This window comes from Kogia breviceps, chromosome 10 (genome assembly GCF_026419965.1).
Source record: "Kogia breviceps isolate mKogBre1 chromosome 10, mKogBre1 haplotype 1, whole genome shotgun sequence".
In the NCBI taxonomy this organism is placed as follows: Eukaryota; Metazoa; Chordata; class Mammalia; order Artiodactyla; family Physeteridae; genus Kogia; species Kogia breviceps.
Genome location: NC_081319.1, coordinates 100,104,554 through 100,125,914, shown reverse-complemented (window position 1 = coordinate 100,125,914; position 21,361 = coordinate 100,104,554). Strand labels below are relative to the sequence as shown.

The window sequence follows — 21,361 nt, the reverse complement described above, 5'->3', positions numbered from 1 at the left end:
TGTCATTTGTCTGAATACAGACTCAGTGGAATACCTAAATGATACCCTGCTCTGAACTCCAAGTTGAAAGTAAGTTTTTATTATACTTGAGGGAAACAATGGGTTCAGCTGCTTATTGCAAGGAGCAATTGCCAAGGGAGAGTTAAACTCAATTACTGTAACCATACTGAATAAAAAATACTGCCAAGAACAAAAATACGCCTGGGTAAAGACAGCCACTGAATAAAAAAAATCGACATAAAGCGTATCAAATATTTATTTATCTGGGCAACAAAGGACTATGATACATTGACAGGCATGGAAACTACTGCCAGCACAACTCAGTACAATACAGCTAGAACCGCTTCCAAAATGGCCAGTGAAAATACAGAATACCAGGTGGTCCCAAATGCTTGAAGTTCTTTGAACAAAAAGAGGTGGGGGGGGGGATCCCTAACCCTTGGTTTAAAGACAATACTCATTTATTGCTCAAATGATGCTTTTAAGGGAGGACAGTGGAATAAAATAAACTTTTTTTTTCTCCCCACAATACATAGAACGGTTATCAAACCACTCAAGTTAAAAATCTTTCCAGGGTCCAATATCACTTTTTTCTTTCAGTTCAATGAAAAGCTAAATGTAATACTAATTATTTATAAAATTTTATTTTACTTTTTTTTATTTGTTCAGCTGTTTCATTGTCGTCTTTAACATGCTACAACAGGGCTAAATTCATGAATACCAGAGGAAAAAAAAAAAATCCCCCAAACCTTGGATTCCTAAATAAGTACCGTGAACCACATGAAGAACTAATAGGGAAGATTCAAAACCCACTAAACAAGAGGTAAACGAGATCACCAGATAAATTAAAAAAAAAAAAAAGGCTTAAAACAGACTCACCATATTTACAATTCCCATTAAATTACACATAAATAAATATATACAGAGACGTGAACACTGATTCCCTTATAGAACTGTGAATCGTGTTGCCAGAGAGAGTTCAAGTTGGTCGCTTTACCTTGAAGAGGGAAAACTTCTAGAACTGAAGACAAGACATGGAACTTCGAGTATCTGTGTTCAAGTTTATTCACAATACTGATAAAAATGTCATTAGCCTTTTTTGCCTTTTTTTTCTTTGCCTTTTTTTTTTTAGTATGGCTACAATCTGAAGTATGTAAGAGAAGGTGGTAATTCCGTCCCATGAAGCTCATATAATTTTTTTTTAATTTTTACGTTCTTTTTTCTAAAAAAAAAGTTTTAATTTTTTTTTGTTGTCGTTGTTGATTTGTTTAAAAAAAAAAAAAAGGTTCACAAACTCGGACATAACTTTTCTTTGCTGGCTTCACGGCCTGTTCTGTTCTCTTAGGCTCCACACGAGGGCAAAGGGGAGTTGGTGCTGATGGAGGAAGTCGGGGCCGGGGCCTGAGACTGCGGGGTTGCCCCGCTCACAGTGGAGCGCTGTCCCCGGGACCCCGAGACTCCGGACCGAAGGCGGTGGCGGCAGCGGCGGCAGCAGCAGCAGCAGTAGCAGCAGTGGGGGGGATGCTGATCCCGGAGCTGTCACCTGCCGGTGGTGATCAGTGGGGTGGGGGGGCGGTGATGGAGATGGAGATGGAGATGAAGATGATGGAGATGACGGAGATGGAGATGACGGAGATGGAGATGACGGAGACAATGGAGATGTTGATGGAGTGGGTGGGCGCGCTGGGGCCGGGGAGGCGGCGCGGGCAGGGGGCGGGGCAGGAGGAGCGCCTCACTTTCTGTGTTTCTCCTCTTTGTCACTGCTTTTGGCGCTGCTGTCCGTGTGGCTGTTCGGGTTGTTGCTGAGGTACATTTTGTCCATGGCCTTGAGGGCCTCGGTGAGATAGTTCTGCAGGGCCGTGACCGCGGCGCACACCGCCGGGCTGCCGAAGCCGTGGGAGATGAGGTTGAAGTGGGTCAAGCAGCTCTGGATGCCGGGCTCCAGGATGGGGTTGGGCCTGGAGTTCCCCAGGGGAGATCGGTCCTGAGCCAGCAGGTCGGTGAACTCCTTGCATATCTGTCTGCAGCACAAGTGGAGCGGGAGGGTGGGGGGGGGTGGGGGGAGAGAGAGAGATGAGGCTCGGCAGCCAGCAGCATCAGCAGCAAAGAGAAAACCTTGCTCCCTGCCGTTACCTCTGCCTGGATCACGCGGACACCTGACCTGAGCCAAAGCCCCAGAGACAGACTGGGGGGGGAGGGGCACATGTTGGGAGACCCAGCCACCTCTCAGAGTCACCTAAACATCTGCTCCTTAAACACTTCCACAAATGCCTCTCTCTTGTCTCTGTGTGTGTGTGTGTGTGTGTGTGTGTGTGTGTGTGTGTCTCTCTCACCTCTCAGCTGCACCAAACTTCTAACCCCCTCCTCTCTCGCTCACACCAAGCATCCTAGACGCAAGAAAACATTTCACACGTTAGGAGAGAAACAAAGGTGAGTCAGAGGGGCAAGGAGTCAGAAACGCAAGCATCTCTTCAACAGCCAATAGCATGCACCCATCAGCTGTCCTGCTCAAAATACTATAGAGCCCCCTCTTCCCTAATCTTCTAGGGACCTCAGCAGCAGTTTGGGGGGAAGAACTGTCCACTCATTCACCTTCAGTTCAGGGTGGATGTGCACAAGAGAGGCAAGACTTTTCTTGGGATTATTTTGCCTTTAAAAATAAAAGTCACCAGAAAAAAAAAATGTTACTGGGGGGTAATTCAGAGCGGTTCGGGGAAGAAGAAACAGACGTTTCAATCACCCATTCCAGCTCTTTTCCCACACACCAGAAAAAACTGTCTAGGGAAATTGTGAATATGGGTGTGTTTAGGAGGCTAAGAGAAGAGGGAAAAGTTGAAATACGGGCGACGTGGCCTGCGCAGGGGAAGCTCAGCCTCTGAATCTGGGAAGCAAGGACTAGGTGGGCCTTCCTGAGGCAGCAGCAGCCTTTGGGTGGGGGGCTGCGGAGGGAGGAGGAGGCACAGGGAGCACTGCCAGGCCACCTCCTCCAAGGCCAGCTGGTGTCCCCAGGCCAGAAGCTGCCCCCAGGCCGCTGCCTCTGCCCTCTGGTTCCATGCCCTCCTGTGACATCGACTTTGATAATTAAGGGCTTCCAAACAAGCCTTTTAATTTCCAGAAAACATATCAAAACAGTCATTTTCTTTTCACACACCACCTGCAGAAGCCTATTCAGCCCAGGCACCGATGGGAATATAACTTGGGCCATTTTGAAACCTATTTGACATCTCGCCTGTAGGCTAGAACCTGTGGGGTGTGTGTGTGTGTGTGTGTGTGTGTGTGTGTACACAGCACTTTTGAGGAGGATGAGAAGGGAAGGCAAGAAATGGGAGAAGGGACTAGGGTTGAAACTAGGACAGCTTCTGGCTTGAATATTTTGCAGGCCACTGCTTAATCCTTGCCCTTGGAGAACATATTGATAAGAGACAAAAACTGATACAGGCAAGTCTGTCACTCCTTTAAGAACGTGGTTCTGAGAATTGGAAAAAGAATAGATACATGTACGTGTACAGCTGAATCACTTTGCTGTACACCTGAAACTACCACAACATTGTTAACCAACTATACTCCAATATAAAATAAAAGGTTAAAAAAATAACCTGATTCTGGTCTTTCTGACCACAAATAGTCACAAATCCACACTCAGCTTCCATCAAATCCCTCCTATACCCCACCCCCATACACGTTAATTTTTTTTAAAAAAATGAGAGGGTGGGGTGAAAGAGCGGGGAAGGAGGGAAACACGCACTCACAATCTTCCTTGTATTGCCCCTTTCAAATCAATTATGGTTTATTAGATTGTGTTGTAACTTCAATATTTACAACAGAGCTGATAAACACAAAAGGGAAAGAGGCCAAAAATGCGAGCACAAACGATTCTGATTTCTGTTTCTCTTGACAGTGAGACACAGAGACCCCGAAGAGGTAATGTCTTACTTTGTAGCCAGGAGCATGTTTTTTCTTGTCACTTGCTCATTGGGATCGGAATGTTGTCGGTTGAGAAATTCAGCTACTGCTTTGGCAGGAAATTCAGTTTCGCACACGTACCCAAAGTCCCTGGCGAGGTGGACGGCCTCTCCTGGCAAGATGTGAGAGGAGGGAGGCGAGGGCAAGAGAATGAAAAAAGCTGACATCAAAACTGCCTCCCATCTCCCTTATTTTCTTAACCCAGATGTTGTAGGAAACACACACTACTTGTTTTCCCATTTCAGGCATTTTCTTTCCTTCTCTGTAGGATCTGGTGGCTGCACTTCCCAGGGAAAATGGCCACTTAGCCTAGAAGGCCGAGACGATTGGAAAATGTAAACTCCCGTCAACTCCCCTCCAGCCTCATCCCCAACCCCGATGACATTCCCCGACCTTCTCTTTCAAAACGTTTCTTGTATTCCAACCTCACACCTATCAACACATTCATAAATGATATTCATAATTACTCCTTGAGCTTTTCTGCAAGGAACGACTAAGGGTTTACATTTTAACTTTATCGCATATAATTATCTGTTCATCCAAACCGATTAACCAAGAGGATTTGAGGGTCACTCCACTGAGTCTGCCTGTGTTGTTGATTTTCGAATCTTTGGTTTTAATTTCCTGAACCAGTTGGTTTTTACTGCAGGGCTTCCTGCCATTCGCTCCAGCTCCGGAAGAACGCATGCGCCAATTAGAGCATCAAAGCCCTCTCCGCTGAGCTTGTTTCCATAAAATGGAGCGGATCACAAACAATAACAGTTCTCCAGAAACTGCTTCCCTGCTACAGGATTCAACCCCAAAACCATGCACAGTCCCACACTACACCCAAAGCCGCTACTACCATTTTCTCTGCGTATAATTGTTTCGGGGTCTGAACGGTGGGTTCCCAATGTACTGGCATTATTTTTAATATTATGCTACTGTAGCTGAGTTTCTGGCACTGAACAATTGCATTTAGCATCATTTTGGACACCATTAACGAATGGTTCATAGAGTTTCTCCTCAATTTTATGTTTTTAAATATTTTAAAAATTATTTACAAAGCTAGAACTTGAATTCAATTATACTATGTCTCCGCAAATAGAAGATATAAATAAGATTAAGTGCCTTCTTTAAATATAAATGGTAGTTTTGAAATCTGCGCCATAACTTAAGTGCCTCTTTTTTTCCTGTTGGCATAAGACATTTCCAACGGAACACAAAGGAAAATGCAAAAGAACGATACGTTCATTCCAACACACCCAAACGTAAGCCAATTTAGTATCGGACAAACTTAACAGGGATGTAGAGGAAGTAGGGGTGTGACTGGATTCTGATTATCTAGAACAGCGAGGGAGGACAGGGTGAGCTTTTGTTCTGCGGGGTTTCGAAACGAGTGTGTGTGTGTGTGTGTGTGTGTGTGTGTGTGTGTGTGTGTGTAAAAAGCTGACATGAGACACTTTCTGCAATGCTTATATTTCCTTTTTCTTTTCCTATCCAAATAACTCAAAGTCTAAAATTGCTCACTTTTCTTCCTCTCTAGTAGAGACGCACAATTAAATGAGAGATAAGGGAGCATATGTTTGGAAAACAAAAACCTAAAAGGGCCTATAACCCTGAGCTTTCAGGATGGTCTTAAATCAGGATGCAGGTCAAAGATTCCCAAATTAATTCAGGAAGTAATGGTCACGCATTTCTCAAACGCAGATGTCAGAATAGCTTAAGTGATTTACTGCTGAGCTCTATAAAGGAGACTGGAACTTGAAGAATATGCAGTTCTTAAGTTGTCATATTGTTTAGGTCAGAATTGGGCTAGGGAGGTGTAATTTTGTGGCAGAAGGGAAGAGGAAAGGAGGACAGGAGTAAATGCAAATCGTTTTTTGACACGAAAGAATTCCGTTCACTTCTGGCTATGTTTTCTGGAAAAATGAAACTGCCCAACTGACAAAATACAACCAAACATCTGGCCACTGAATATTAGCCATTTTCTCAGAAGAAACTTCCCTTCTCTTTAGCAAGGGAACTCACTTACCCTCCACTAGTGATGTGAGCAGGGTGACATTGGCAGCTTTACGCCTCCCTGCCGGCAGATTTAATCCTATTTTGTCCAGTTTTTCTCTTAAAGATCTTCCTCCATTTTTAGACTTCGCCCTGTTTCACAAATACATGTGAGAAAGGGATTTAGAAAACATTTAGTTGCTCTGCGTCACACTGTAGTCATTTTGACAACTTCCTAAAATGTACTTTTAAAAATTAAGGATCCTGGCCCCGAGATAGGTAAGGAAGGGAAACCTAGGAAGGAATGGTACAAAAAGAACATAGGCAATAAATGCTTGTTAAACTCTAAAGCACCCTGTGTTCAGTTATTACTGCAACTATCGTGGCAGGTTGGAAGGTTCTGATTTCCCAACTCTCTAAAGAAGAACCACAAACAAACAAACACCGCTCTTATCTCTAGGGCGTGAAGTATTTTTGAGTTCAACTGATGACTGTATATTTTCCCTGTTGTTACAATCACACAAATCCCAGTGGGGTCTTTAAATCGTCTTTGCAAGATCTGCTGTTAGGTTATTCAGAGTAACCAAAGTTATCATCACTCTTACGTTTCTTTCCCTGGCTTTAGCCCCAATGGGAAATTCATCTCACCAACTGTTTACATGCCATGTCACCAGCCTAACTAGAAAAGTCAGAAGTTGATATCAGCCTTTAAAATTTTCCCTGATTTCACAGACGATGGAGGTGGTTCTAAATAGATGTCTAAATAGACTCCCATAATCAGAAAGTGGTTAAGATAAATTGTTTAAATAAAACAGCAAATTAATTAATTTCAGATTTTATTCCCTACTCAAGTGCTCTTTAATTGTGTGGATTAGATTATACTCCCCTAGGTAAACAGTCTCCAATATTGGGGATGGGGGAAGGGGGAGAAAAAAGCAGAGGGCGGATTCAGATCTGTGTCAATGAAAGATTACAAAGGGACAGCAAATGACCGTGAAGGAGGAAGGAAAGAGTGGAATAGCTGATATTAAACTCTGTAGTCTTTGTATGGGATATACCCATCACAGCAGAACTCTGGGTCTGTAAACAGATATATGAATAAATGTCAAAAGAATGAAGCTTTGGTCCACTTTCTCATTAAAAATTAAAAAGGAGGAAAAGTAGAAAACATTATCTGGGAAAGTTCAACGCAAGACCCACCACACACAACGCTGGGTGGAACCCTAGGAGCAAAAAGCCCATAGGAGGGACACACCTGCCCTGAGGGAAGGTGCTTCACCTCGCCGACCCTTATAAAATCTCATCTACGAAATGAATCATTCCGACCTCGCGCGGGTGAGACGCGAATCCCTGGCCACATATGCAACATGCAATCGTCGGTAGTGACCACACATAATGCACGTAAACGTGCCTCGCACGCTGCCTGGCACACATGGCGACGCGGTACATCGGAACCATTAGTGCGAGCACCTCGGGCGGGAGGGTCTGCTTCTGGTGACCCGGGGGCGTGGCACGGAGACTCTAGAGAAAACCATTGTCTTCTACTTAAACCCTATTCAAGGGACGGCGGGCTGCAATCGGAGACCCTACATGGAGGTAAGGCAAAGTGAGGCGCCTGAGAGGAAGTTTTCCTAGGCTTGCAAGGTGTGCGCGAGGAGAGAAAAGGCGGGTGCGCGGCGCCCCGCGGCTGCAGCGGCCGGGACTGAGCCCGCGGCGGAGCGAACTGCGCGTGCGCGCCGGGAGTGGGTGGGAGGAGGCAGAGGTCCCACTGAGCGCGCAGCGCCGGCCGACCCGGGCGCGCCCCCGGAACGACGGAGCGCGCGGGAACGCGGCGGAGTGCGCAGGCGCCCGCCGCCTCACCCCGCCCCCAGCTCCCACCCACCGAGTTCTACGCTCTTCTCCCCGCCCCTTTCTTTTCCCGCGAAGGGAGGGCCCTGGCGCGAGGCCCGTCCGCGTCGCCGGCCCGGCGCAGGCGCAATGCTTGGCGGGCAGGGCCTCGCTCGGGCCTCACCTCCGCAGCACTCCGCCCAGCAGCGAAGCGTTGAGACACTCCGGCGGTGAGAGGCGCCGCTGTACTTCCGCCACCGTGACCTTGTACTTCGAGGTGGAGCTGAGGAGCGAGAGACGACCCGGAACTGAACAAAAGACTTCGTTGGGGTTCACGACGCCGCCGAAGAGGTTGTCCTTGTTGATGGGGATGGCGGAGACAGCGTTGCTGTTGGACTTGGACAGGGACACGGGGCCTGCGGAGACAGACGGGGAGGCCGCGTGTGGGCGCCGAGGGTCCCTCCCGAGCCCTGCCCGGTCCCGGCCCGGGCCGGCTCCCAGGCTTGCGCCGCAACCGCCGCTTTTCTTCCAGCCCTGAAAATTCCGTGGCTCCTTCCCCATCTCCTGCCCTAATCCCTGCTCCATCCCGGTAGTGGGGATGGAGCCTGTGCCCCTCGGCGCGTCTCACCGGCGGCCGGGGGGCGGCCCAGCCCCACCAGCCAGGCCTGTGCTTCTCCCTGGACCCTTGCCATTTAACCGCTGGGGCGCTGTCTAGAGATGGTGGGGAACTCGTGACCCTCTCGGCTCTCAGTGTCCGAGGGAAGTGGCCCCCAGACGGGGTGCTGGAGCACGGGCTTGGGGTGCAACGAAGGGGGTGACGTTTGTAAACCGAGAGCAAGCTATGTAGGCTCGGGAGTTTCCGTGGGGCGAGGGGTTTAGCGTTGGGGAGAAACTGCTTCACAGACCTATAATTAAAATCAGCCGACAGTTTAGATGGCTAAAGTGGCCTGTAAATGAGCATTTCATTCAAGGCACCAAGCCGGGAAGTGGTGGATTCTGTTGTCACACCCCATCCTTTTGGTAAATAGGCCCTTTCCTATGTTATCTGTGAAAAAGACTCGAGTTTTGGAAATCCATTCCAAGCCCCGTTTTGAACTGGGAGAAAGAAGGATAAAGAGGCCTACCATGGAAAACTAGCAGTGTGTTCTTTTGATGAGCAAAGAGCTAACAGTCTTATGCTTAAGCGTCTTCTTTGGGAAGGGGGGAAGGGGAGGATATATTCTTGTTAGTTAAAATCATAAGCTCTTCATCGTTGGATCCACCATACTTAGAAAAAAATTCAAGGCCAGCAGAAAGTGTACTAACGTGTTACATTTCTAACACCAATACAATTCAGATGCATTCATAACCATTTAAGTACAGTATGCATTTGTATCTTAAAATTCCACATGGAGACCTACATAATAATACGTGTATGCATAATAATACATGTATACAGTACTCCCTCTTGAGTGGGGATATTTTAGACGTATAGGGAGGTGGGGGGGGTCTAGGTTTTGGATAGATCACTTGTGACATTAATAGCTCTGGGGAGGCTAATAGAGACAATAGGAGTTAAACGAACTCTTGAGAGATTACTAATAAAAGAGCCAATTATCATGTCGACTTGGAAAGAGCATCTCTTAAGATTTATCCCTTGCACATCTAATTTGACATGACAAAGACTTCACAGATGCAAAAATGAAACTTTAAACTCGCTAACAATATACTGATTGGGGTTAGAAATGGGAACAGTTTTATATAGCATCGTCCTCTGGTGGTGCCTAGAATCCTGAAATGTAACATTGCCACCATAACAAAAAAAAAAAAAAAAAAGCTGCTGTGAATAGCATTTAATCCAGTAAACTTTATTTCTACTCACTAAACACAACACAAATTACAAATCCATCCAAATCACTTGACACTTTTGAAAAACAATTTCTGCTCCAAACATTTACGCTAATAAATCTGACATCTTCAAAAAGCTAATTTTAACCAAAAGCCAAATTTTTGTTAACCTAATTCACAAAGTTTTAAAACCCCTTAACAGCTAATGAGAAATTAAATTTAAGAACATGGAAGTTTTTTCCCCCCCTCCGCTAAGGAGTGCTATGTCTTTTTATCATCTGCTCCTATACTGATATTACTTGGACTGTTGTTAGTGTTATACAATTCTTAACACTCGTGGCCACTCACGCAATGGATTAACTGAACTGTTAAGACCGTTCCAAAATTGAAACGCCACTTCCAAATCTGTTCAACTATGACACATTTCGTGTGTTTGTCCAGATATCATTAAACTAAATTAAATGTTCAAGTCATGAATCAGAACAAAGCTAGCCTGTTGCCATTACTAACATACTGAAAGCCGATCATTTAAGCATTGCTATTCTATGCCTATCTATTCGCTAATTCTGAGCCTTTAGGAAATCCTACTTGGAAAAAAATAAACACAGCTCTGCAAGTTCTTTTAAATAGCACTGTGCCTGTAAGGACATGCTTGGAATGCAGAAGGAAATGGCTTACCTTTCTTAATTACAGTTTGATCTGGGATGTTAATACCCGGGTCTTCTACATGCTGCAACAAAAGGATACACATGGATGTAAGTGTATAATCAAAACAAAAGGAAATGAATATTTCGTGCAAGATAGGGGGAGGGGAAGGTGTAGACTCAAAATTCCCCCCTCCCATCTAGTGACATTTATATATAAACATCTCATCTTGGCTTATTGGAATTGGGGGTTTTGCAGCTCAAGAGGTTTCACTGTACACCCACGGCCAATTTCTCGTTCCCCAGCAAATAATCCACATTTGAAGGAGCTGGGGGTGGGGAATAAAACTTTCTTTGGAAATTAAACAGAGTTTTGATCTTTCTCACAGTGAGTTCAACCTTTAAAAATACACCTAGCTTTAGTTTGGCGCCTCAGCGGCTTCGGACTTCAGCAATTCCAGCGTACAGGCAGTAAAAGCCAGAGAAACACAATAGAAATGACAGGTCGGGGGTAACGGGAGTACTGGAAACGTTTTAGGTGATGTGATAAAGAGCAAACGTGTATACACACCTTCACTTATGGGTAAATGAAAAAAATTTAAAAAGGACTGCTGTCTAAATTGGATATCAGATAGGGATATGAAAATGATAAAAAGAGAAACAAACAAAAATCCTTTGAGGTTTTCCTGTGTCCAGTAGCAGATTTGGATTGGTTAGTGTGGGTTTCTTTTTTCCTTTCTTTTTTTCTTTCTACAGATGGATGGGTATACGTGTGTGCTAGAGTCAAAACGTGATTAGAAAGTAAAAATGAAATCGTGTTTTCTAATGCAGAAACTGACAGGCAATATAATGTCTGCCTGTGTTTACAAATTAGCACCAGGGCTGCTGAGATAGAAGATTTCACAATCGTTACTAAACACAGGCATTACCATTTAAAAAAACTATTACTTCCTTCTCTAGTCTTTGTCCAACAATAATACTGATTCGAACGTTTTCCATTCTGTCTTGGATTTATGCTCCTGTTAATTGTGCCTGATCGCAATGATTCCGGGTGGATGGTACTAAGTTGCTTTATTACAGGTTTTATTATACTCAATGCTCTCATTTGTAACTTGCCTAAAGTGCTTCTGGATTTAAGTATAATTAAATTGAGAAATGTTCAGAAATGACGACTGCTGCAGTGCTTGTGTTTTAACTATATGGGGAAATATGATCCCTTTATGCATGCACCCTAAACCCATAAAGTAAATGTAGTGTGGCATAATACTTTTATTTGTGTTATTTCTAGACCTTGTCCATACAGGGAAGACTGTTAAGTTTAAAACCCCACTGAGATATTAATGATTAAATAATTTTCACCATCGATTTGATTTTCTTAAATATTTGGCAGTCGTTCTTATTAAAGGTTAACTGTTGCAGCAATGGGAAAATTGAAAACAACCCTTTTCGTGACCCAAATTCCTTTGAAAGAATTTTTTTTCTTAAAAGGTGGGGGAGGGAAGGGGAAGAGCAGCAACTGGGTTTCCTTGTTTTTATTTGCTCTTTTGATTAATTTCTCCTATAGGCCAATCTCACCACAAAGAGTGACTATACCGGTGTCAAGAATTCACACCAGCCACTTTGGAATTTTTGCAAAGTAGAGCAATTCTAATTCACTGTAGTTCCAAAAGCTCACAACGTTATTTTGCAATTCAAATATTTCCGAGGAGCAGACCAGGATAAGGATTCAGAGAATCCTTGGGAAGGGGGACTAAAATAATCACAACTTCCAGGTTTGTTTTTTCATGGCTCTTTTCTCAGCTATTGCTCCCCTCATTTTACTTTCTAAGAAATGCACAATTTAGTATCAGTTTCTAAAAACATGTATGAAAACACACACACACACACACACACACACACACACAATGCTTACTAAACCCCACATTGGATCAACTGCCTACTTTCCTGCTTTCCATGCTACGCTGCTAAACATAACCAACAAATTTCAGTAATTAACTAGGCCAGATGAGAGATGTAATAAATTTGCTATTTTCCTATGTAACTTAAATAATGTTTTAAATCCACCAAGCAAGCAGGTAAGTTCATCTGACCATTTTCTTTGCAATCTAATGCAGTAATCATTAAACTGTCAACGGACATATTGCTGCAATATTTGATGCAGTAATTTGAAATAGCATTTTAGCAAAAATCACATCCAGATACATTTCCTCTCCAAAGAAAAGCAGCATTAACAGAGCCTTTCCAGCTTTAATAAAATTATTGGCTTGCTCTAATTCCATTTCAGGAAGGTTGTGAGGAAACCATAAATATGTAGAATTGAAGCAAGAGATGCTGGTTTAAATTTAATTTCATAAAGTATTTTCAAATTATCAGTAGCCTGGTTTGCATTGTAAACAGTAAATGCGCTAATACCATGCTTATTTAGAAATCACTTCAAACTGCATTTATTGATAACTGAATTAGAACTCAAAGAATGCATTGCCCGATAGTCTGAAAACATTCATTTAATATGGGGGTGTAGCGGGTTCTGAGAGGCGTTGGGAACCCAGTCAATGATTTATGAGGTCAGCACTTAGCACCCCTAGGAAGAGAAAAAGGCTGCATTTAATGTCCTCCTGCTCGGACTTGCTGCTTACTATTCTTTAATCAGGGTAGGGTATACACATAACTTTCAGATACCATAAAATCCGGTAAAAAGAATTTTCCTAGTGTGTCTTTCACACTTTCTTTTAAATGGCCAGGGCATTTCAATGAGCCCTTTTGGTTGACTCTAACATGTTTTTTCAGGACAGGGAGACATCCCCACGACAGACACAGCGGTGGAATTAGATCCTCTCCCCGTCGAAACAGTTTACTGTCGTCGAGAGGGGAAGGTACCGTCAACGGTGACATTCGTCTAATTTCTCAACGGTAATATGCAGGCATTGTTTGAAGGAGCTCCAGGAGCCATTGTTCTAGGGGCAGAACCCTCGAGTACAATTCTTTTCCATTTTTTAAAGGCGGCTGTCTCGGTGGGTCCTTAAAGTGTCCACCCGAAAAAACAAAAGGCGATTTCGAGAAAGTAAACGCCAGGCAGGAAAGCCCGGGGCCCCCCGGGCTGCACGTTCCGGGCGTTTTCTCGCGGCTGGGTGGGGAGGGTCTGCGTTTTCTCTCCCGCCGCCCGCGGGGCCTCTTACCGGAACGTCCTCGATGGCGTGAGGTAAGGAGTGGATCGGGAGGTCTCCGAGTCCTGAGCCAAGCCCATGGGGGCCGTGCAGGAGGTCCTCGTGCCGCCGGTAGTCCCTGCGGGGATCCAGGCCCGACAGCTGGTGGGGCAGCCCCCGGTGCGCGTGCAGGAGCCCAGACTCCTGGCTCTGCCTCTGGCCGGGCCAGCCCGGGTGCTGCGGCTGCGGCTGGGCGTGCAGTGGGTTCAGGCTGTAGGGGTCGTTGACGTGGGAGTAAGGGTCTTGCGACTGGGGGTAGATAGGCTGGTAGGGCGGGGGGAAGTAGGGGGGCTGGAAGTCGGCATTGGGGGTGTGGGACAGCGGCGGGGCGCTCGTGTAGGGAGATTGACCTACAGTGCCCAGCTGGGGCAACCGTGCCGTCCCGTTGCTGGTGCCGTCGTGACGGTCCTGGAAGAGAGCGAGGGCAGGGGCAGAGAACAAGAAATCAGGCGTCGAGTTACGGCTGCCACACTGAGCGCACGGCTCAGGGCGGCGTGGGAAACGGCCCGTCCCCGTCCGCAGGCCGCCGCGAGAAAGGAGCCCTAGGCGGTTCTTTTCAGGAAAGACTCCGGGAGTGAAAAGGGCCCTTCCCCAGACGCAGGGAATTCGACTGTGCCAGGGAGGGGGCATAAGAGACGCTCCTTAGGCGTTTCTTTCAAAGGGGGGAAAAGGCGAAAAAGGGCCTCCCGGCCCACAGCCCGTTAAGCTGCGGAGTGAAACCTCCCTTACGCAAAATTAAAATTCCTACTAAATATTAAACAGCAGAAGCGGCCTTTTCTCTGTCCCTGCATTTGAACCTGCCTGCCACGGCGTTATTGTTTACCCTGTTCCATTTATGTGGAGGAAAACAGTCATACCCATTCAAAGGCTATTACCATTTCATGACTATTTAAATGGAAGCATATTTCGTCGAGGGCTGTAAGGAAAGCCCACGTTTAAGTTACGAGCTTAAAGAAAGTCTTAACTGCGGGCTGGGGGTCTGTCTTATCCGCTTCCTCAGTGAGGAGCCTTTTTCTGGACAAGGTCGATTTGTGATAGAGACGGGGAGAGAGGGGCGTCAAGCCAAGGTTTCAAATGGAAAGATCCAGCCTTGTCTTGGGTTTAAAAGAGAGAGGTGCACCCCGGGGCGGAGGCCCCCGCCCCTTCCACCCCAGCCCCAAAGGGCAGAAGAAACGCCTGACTTGGGTTCCTCTATTGCAATTCGCTTGCAAAACAAGCGAACAGAGTTGATTGCAGGCAACGCGAGCGCTCGGAGGTTCAGCCCCGGACCCCGAGGGGAAGAAGGGGCACACCGGGCAGCGTTTTTTCTGTAGCCGGATGAAGCATCAAATGTTGAGAACATCTCGGGAACACGTGGAGAGGCGAGGAAATAAAGACAAACGTGGCAAGAAACACGCCTTGAGAAGTAGCGGCGAGGTAGGGCCGCGCGCCGGGAGAGGTCGAGCGGGGGATGGGGGGGGACCGCGTTCGGCTCAAGGATGGAAGAGAGGGAGAGATAACGAGGAGCGAGGGCAACGCAGACGGAAAGGGGGTTCCCTGAGGGAAAGCCGGGCGAGGAGGACGGGCCGCCCCGCAGCCCCAGGTTTTCCAGAGGAAAATTCCTAAGGAAACAGGGATGGGGGCGGGGATGGGACTCACCATAGCTGAAAAACTGTGAACTAACATCTGCGAAGAGTCTGGGGTAACGAGTCAGGGTGGAAAACAACAAGCAAGCCCGGAGAGCCCGGCTGCCCCGCTGCCCGAGCGCGCCCCACACAAAAGGCGCCGAGAGCCCCGCGCCACCCGGGACTCCGGTCACGGCGCCGCCGCTCCCCCGAGCGCTGGAGCCCCGCTCTGCTCCATCCGAACTTGAACCACCGATTCGAGCGGCGCCTTCAGCTGGTCGAACCCACGGTCTCTATCCTGCCGTGAGCAGATAGGATTCAAAGTTCCTTAAAAAATGAAAAACCCCAAAAAGGCAAAAAGCAAGAAGCGTGTGTGTGTGTCTGTGTGTGTGTGTCTGTGTGTGTGCGCGCGCGCGCGCGCGTGTTCCTTAATCCGTGTCTCCCCCTCTTTTCTTAGCGGCGGCTTCGCTTGAGCTTCTAATAACCGCGCTGGGCAGCGTTCCTGGAGCCTGCTAATAGCAGATATTCATGACTATTAATATTACACGAATACTTAATAAGGGAAGAATGCCTGGAAATCGAGCGTGAAGCGGAGAGGCAACTCGCGCCGGAGCCGGCTCTCAATGCAGTCCATTGACGGGAGCCTCAGTGTAGCAAATCGGAGGAGGGGAGAGGGAGCGCGAGAGACAAAAAGCGGGCGAGAGAGCGAGCGGGCGAGCGCGCGGGGGGCCGCGGCGCGGCGGCTGGCGAATCACAGGGAAGGGGCAACATTTTAAAAGGTTGCAGGGCAAGCAAAAGTGAAAGAGAAAGAAGGAGAGAGGGAGACCGAGGGCGAGCGCGCAGAGAGGGAGAATGTGTCTGCGTGCGTGTGTGAGAAAGAAAGTGTGGGCGCGAGAGAGGAGCACGGAGTGGGGAGAGGGGAGGGCGGGAAGGAGGGAGAGCCCTAGAGGAGGAAGGGAGGGGGAGGGGGGAGGAGGAGGAGGGGGCCGAGCCGGCGCGCACGGAGGGGGAGGCCGCGGGGGAGGGGGAGGGGAGAGGAAGCGAGCGAGGACAATCAGACCTAAAAGGCTGGGGCAGACCTCGGGATGCCGCGGGGGCCGCGCGTCGCGGCCGGGAGCTGCCGGGGACCGCGTCCGGGCGTTCGTCTGGCTCTCGGCGCCCGAGCTGCTTCCCGGGCGCCTCCGGCCGCGGGCCTCTCCGCTCCGCAGCCGGGTCTGGGGCTCGGGGTTCGGCCGCCCGCCCCCGCGCCGCTCCTCCATGGCCCGGCGCCCCGCCCGGGCCCGGGCCTCGACCGGGCCGCCGCTCGAGCTTCCCGCGGCCTCCCGGGGCTGGACAGTCCGCGGCGGCGGGCGCCCTGCCCTCGGCTCTCCGGGGCCGGGGCTCGCGGAGGGGGAGCCGGGACGCCGCCCGGGGCGCGCAGAGGCGCGAGGCGGCCCAGCCCGGGCGCCGCCGGCACCGGCTCCCGGCGCAAACCCGTCTGACTGGCTGGGCCACTCCCGCCCGAGGCCCCCCACCCCCCCCGATGACACGGCCCGCTCTCCCCCCCCCCCGCCGCCCCTGCCAGTCTGCCCGCCGGGGTGTCGGAGCAAGCGGCACCTCGCCTCCTGCGTGTCCCTGCAGAGCCCGACATAATTAGACGGCCCCAAGCCGGCTCGGAAACCCGAAATCCCTGCTCCGGCGCTCGCCCACCGCAAAAGTTGTTGAAACAGCCTCCGCTCTATTTATCCTCCTCTCCCTCCTCTCGCTCCTCATCCGTTTTTGTCTCACTCACAAGCACATGCACACACGGCCCCACAGGGTCCCTCTCTGGGGGTGCAAGTGCATCGCCTCCCACCTGGGTCCCACGGGCAGCTCGCGCCGCGCGGAGCTTCGGACCCCACCCGCCGGGGGTTTCGGCCTCCGAGAAGGTGATTGCCCGAGCCCCGGGCCACAGCCTGGATGCGACAATCCACCCTGGGAGGCTTAGGGGCTCAGTGTCACCCCCGACCAGCTCGGAAAGGGCCCCCCAGCCCTGAAAACAAAGCGACTGGCCCGACATGGAGTCTCTGCGCCCCGTACCGCGCACGACACGAGTCCCCAGATAAGCACCCGTTCCCTTGGGATGTCACCTCGTGCCCGGGGGGGGGGGGGGGAAGGAGGACCCGGGAAACGAGAAAGATTTAAAATAGTCTACAGAAGGGAGAGGAGGAAGGGGACGGGTGACACATCGTTCACATAGCCCAGGTTCTGATTTCAAGTGAAGACCCCGCCGCTGCGCCCACACAGGCAGCTTGACATTCGCAGCTCCACATGCCAAAAAGAAAACAAGAAAGAAAAGAGGAAAGAAAAACTAGCAAAAGGCAGGACTGCCACTTATTATTTACTTAGGTAATCTCTCCGGTCGCGGCCCCCTCCCCTCCCCTCTCCTCCCCTCCCCTCCCCCTCCCGTGACTCATCGGCTCTTTTTAGCGGGGAGTTGCAAGGGGGTTGGGACAGCGGCCGCCAGGCCCTTTCCCAGCGCCTCCCGCCGGCCGGCCGGTAGTCCTGGGGCTTCCCCGGCTGCCCCAAGAAGGCGAGCTCCGGGAATCGTGGCTTTTACAATGGGCTCCAGTGCGGCGCGCTCTACCGGCCGGGCGGGCTCCCCGCACCGGAGGCTGCGGCAGCCCCGCCAGGATTCCCACGGTCACGCAGCCGAGTGCCCGGCGGATGTGCAGAGAGCCGGCGGGCAGCCGGCTCCCATCCCCACCGCAGGGCTTCCTCCCAGTAGCTCAGAGAGAGAAACTGCCCAGAACTTCCTGAATAACATAGTGTACCTGGAGGAGCCCCGCAGCAGTTTGGGAGATGAGTGTTCCCAAACTGAACCCGCTCACTGGGAGGTGCAGCCCAGCTGAGAGCGAAGTGTGCGGTGGGGGGGGGGGGGCTTCTCCAAATAGAAAAGAGCCTTTTTAGAAAAGTCGGGTGGGGGACGGTAGGAAGGAAGGAAAGAATGCATACACGAAAGAAGGAATATTAAAGATCAGGGACAAAGTTCAAGAGGGGAAAGGGTTTTCTCTTTCCTTTCTTTTCCTGGTGACTTGGGCCCTCAGAATCTCGTTGGAGAGACACGCAGAGTGCTCGGACGCGTGCCCAGTTGCCCGCAATTGCTTCAAAAACCCAGCTTGTCTCTCTTCGCTCTACTCTTGGGCACAGTCAAAACCGGCCAGGAGGAAAAGGGGGGAAGTGGGGCAGGGGCTCCGAAGGAGGGAAATGAAAGAAGGGAACGTCCTCACTCTCACTCTGCAGCTTTTGCCCTGCGCTCTGCGGGCGAATCGGAGAGGCGGGCGCTGCGCCGGGGAAAGTTTGTCTCACCCGCACCTCGCGGCTGGCTTCGAGGAGAGGAGGAGGAGGAGCGGGAAGTACAGCTCCGAGCCTGCGGCCGCGAGGACGACTAAAGCTAGCGCCGCTCTTACCTCGCAGTCCTCGTACTTGATATTATCCGTCAGTTTCCAAAGCATTTTCATGGATCGGCGTGAATGGATTTGCCCCCTCTCCGCCTCGCACCCAAGTGGAGCTACTCTCTGGGTAAGCGCAAAGTGCCGGCTGCGGGCGGTGAGCGCCGGAGGAGGAGGAGGAGGAGGAGGAGGAGGAGGGCGAGGAGGGGGAGGAGGAGGGCGAGGAGGAGGAGGAGGAGGAGGCGAGAAGGGAAAGAGCTCCCGTGTGCGCTCGGAGATCTCCCTCTAATGGTAGAAACTTTTCCCTTTTCCTGCTCTTTACCAACAGCCTAATCGCCTCATTAGCATATCAACAATAGTCCAATTGCTCGCCAGCATCACAATCTGCCGCCGGCCGCTCCGACCCAGGTATAAAGGCCTCTCCAAGCCGCAAACTTGCTCGTAGAGCGCGCTCCTGCCGGGGAGCCCGCACGAAATCTCCCTTGAGCCCCGCCGCGCGGCCCGGGCCCGGCGCCCCCCGCCCCCATGCCACTCTTCTCCTCTCTCCTCTCCTCTCCTCTCCGTCTCCTCCTCGCCGGAGACGCCCCGGCGAAAGCCCGGCACCGCGCAGGGTCCGAGCGACCGCGCCGGGGCCCAGCTTTCAGCACCTCTCCCTCAACCCTGCCTCCACCAGCGGCTCTGTCCTTTCGGCCCCGTCCAGTCTTATTAGAAATGACTATCCCTTTCGCAATGAAATGTAACCACCCAACGAAGACCGGCGAAGTCACCTCAGGATTTTTGCCCAACAAGAGATCGCCTCCGCTCCCGGCAGCTGACACCTCCGGCCGCGGCGCCCTGGGAGTTTTACTGGCTTCGCGCTTCCCAGCCCACCCCACCCCCCAGGTTGGAGATTTTTGCCAGACGGCTTCAGTCGCTCGGCTGGGGTTTGGGATCCTTTAATTGCCGCGTGTAAAATAAAAAGTGTACCCTGAAGAGGTCACTTGACAGCTCCAGGGGTTAAATGATTTCCCTCTCATTTGTAGGAAGCTAGGGCCGACTGATAGTTCAACGTGGTATGTGGGCTAAGGGCTTCCCGGGTGCGGTGTGGACAGGAATACGGGACTCCTATGGACACTCACAGTCGCTTCTGGAGTTGAGCCGACATACCGACATGTGTGCGCCGTGTCATGCATGCATCAAAATAAATCGCAGGGAACCAACCCTTCGCTGTGCTAATCTGCTCCAGTTTTCCCAAGATTCCCCTTTTTAATTAAAGCAGGGAGAGTTCCTTCATGATTTGGTGCTGTTACTAACGCGGGCGCTTTCGCGGCTCAGTGCCCGGCTGGCGCGGAACCCGGAGGCCCGGGAGCCACCCCCGTCGTCCAGGTCCGCCAGCCTCGGCTCTCCCGCTCCACACGGGGGCCCGCTCGCCCCACCGGGGCTCTGTATTTTTTTCTTCTGTGAAACAGTTTTTTTTTTTAAGTTAAGAGAGACCAAAAAAAAAAAAAAAGACGTGATGAGATCCTTGGAAATACAGGGTAATTAATTTCTCTGGCCGAGCTTCCTCGTTTGTCCTAGGTCAAAACCTCCTTTCTCCCTCTCGAATGCGGCAAATTCCCCAACAACAGTAGGTCTCGCCCCAGAGTTGCTCTAGGAACGACCTCTGATGCCATCTGGGCCTGTTGCTTGCAGATCTCCCGGCCTCCCGGGTCTCACGGTGCGTCCTCGCCGTGAGGGTAGAGGCTGTCGCGAATGCGAGCGTTGCCTAACAGGTGGAAGGAAGGCGAGAGGAGGGGGACCCGCTCCCCCCCACCAGCCGCCGAAGGGCAATGCGCCCTCCAGACGACCGCAGCCAATTCCCCAAGCCCGGCAGAGTAGGCCAGAAGCAGCGCACCCCCACCCCCGAAAGTTAGGGAGAAGACCAGAGCCGCAAGGGGGGTTAGAGAGCCGGAGGGGCTCCCTCCGACGCCCTGGGCGCTCCGCTACACGCCCGCTCCCCGCCGGCGCACGGCGGCACAGGCCCTTGGCTGAACCCAGCTCCAGGCTCGGCGCCGCGCTCCGCCCGCAAAACCGGTCAACCTCCAGCGCGAGCGCCACGCACCCTGCGGGCTGGCCCGGGGCCGCCGCCCAAGGCGGCGGCTGGAAGTCGGGGGCTGGGCCGCCCGGGGGACCGACACCCTCCCGGCCGCGGCCGCGGCCCCAGAGCGCGATCTGTAGGCCAAAGCCTAGGCCCCGGAGCAGGGGATCTTACACCCCCCTGACGTCGCCACAGTGTGCTTGGGGGAAATCTAGGTTTCGCTTTCTTTCTATCTGTGGGCTGGGGACGGCATGTCAGGGCCTTCATCCTCTCCACCTTCCCCCCTTGCTGACCCGAGCCCCGCAGATCTCCGGCTCCACACCCGCCGGGGCTGCTAAACTGTTGTTGTTTTCCCGCCGAGGGCGCCTTTGAGGTGCAGATTGGGGCCTGCGGGCTCCGCGCCGCCGCCCGCGTTAGGAGCGCTAAAGAAAGGCCCGAGCGAGCGCCCCGGTCGCCCCTGGAGCCAGTGGAGCCGCGGTAGTGTGTGAGCATCATTACCACGACAAGTCGCTTCATTGCATGTCAATGCTCCGGCCTCGCCGGGACCCCAGGACAGCAGCGCCAGGCCTGGGGGCAGGGGTCGGGGGTCCAGGCCTGATATGGGGGCGTGGAGAGGGCGTTGGGAGAAGAGTGAGTATCTGTGTGAGAGACAGAGACCCCGAGAGAGACAAAGAGACAACGAGGGAAGGAGAAGGACTCCATTTTCACCAGCTGTTGCCACCCAGTGGGCCCCAGGGGCCCAACAGGCCAAAGCCGGAGGAGCCGGCCTCTCCAGGCCCCAAATCGGCCCCACCCGAGCTCCCGGCTTCCCACCGCTTTTGCCAAACTGTGAACCCACGGGAGCCAG

The 21,361-nt window shown here is 51.2% G+C and overlaps 1 protein-coding gene across 3 annotated transcripts; it reads right to left on the bottom strand.

Moving 5' to 3' along the window:
- Positions 1–239: 239 nt before the first annotated feature.
- On the bottom strand, positions 240–18,579 carry TFAP2A (transcription factor AP-2 alpha). 3 transcript variants are annotated; one of them, XM_059076065.2, is made up of 7 exons: positions 15,083–15,960; positions 13,418–13,852; positions 10,276–10,327; positions 7,955–8,186; positions 5,978–6,096; positions 3,934–4,075; positions 240–2,021 (listed from the first exon to the last, which is right to left on the bottom strand). In XM_059076065.2, exons 1-7 carry the CDS (start codon positions 15,107–15,109, stop codon positions 1,733–1,735), a joined length of 1,296 nt encoding a protein of 431 aa, XP_058932048.1. In that variant the 5' UTR covers positions 15,110–15,960; the 3' UTR covers positions 240–1,732. The 3 variants fall into 3 exon arrangements, with proteins under 3 accessions (XP_058932048.1, XP_058932045.1, XP_058932043.1); XM_059076062.2 differs by lacking the exon at positions 15,083–15,960 and adding an exon at positions 18,477–18,579 and having other exon boundaries at positions 1,264–2,021; XM_059076060.2 differs by lacking the exon at positions 15,083–15,960 and having other exon boundaries at positions 1,264–2,021; positions 13,418–14,074.
- Between the last annotated feature and the right edge of the window lie 2,782 nt (positions 18,580–21,361).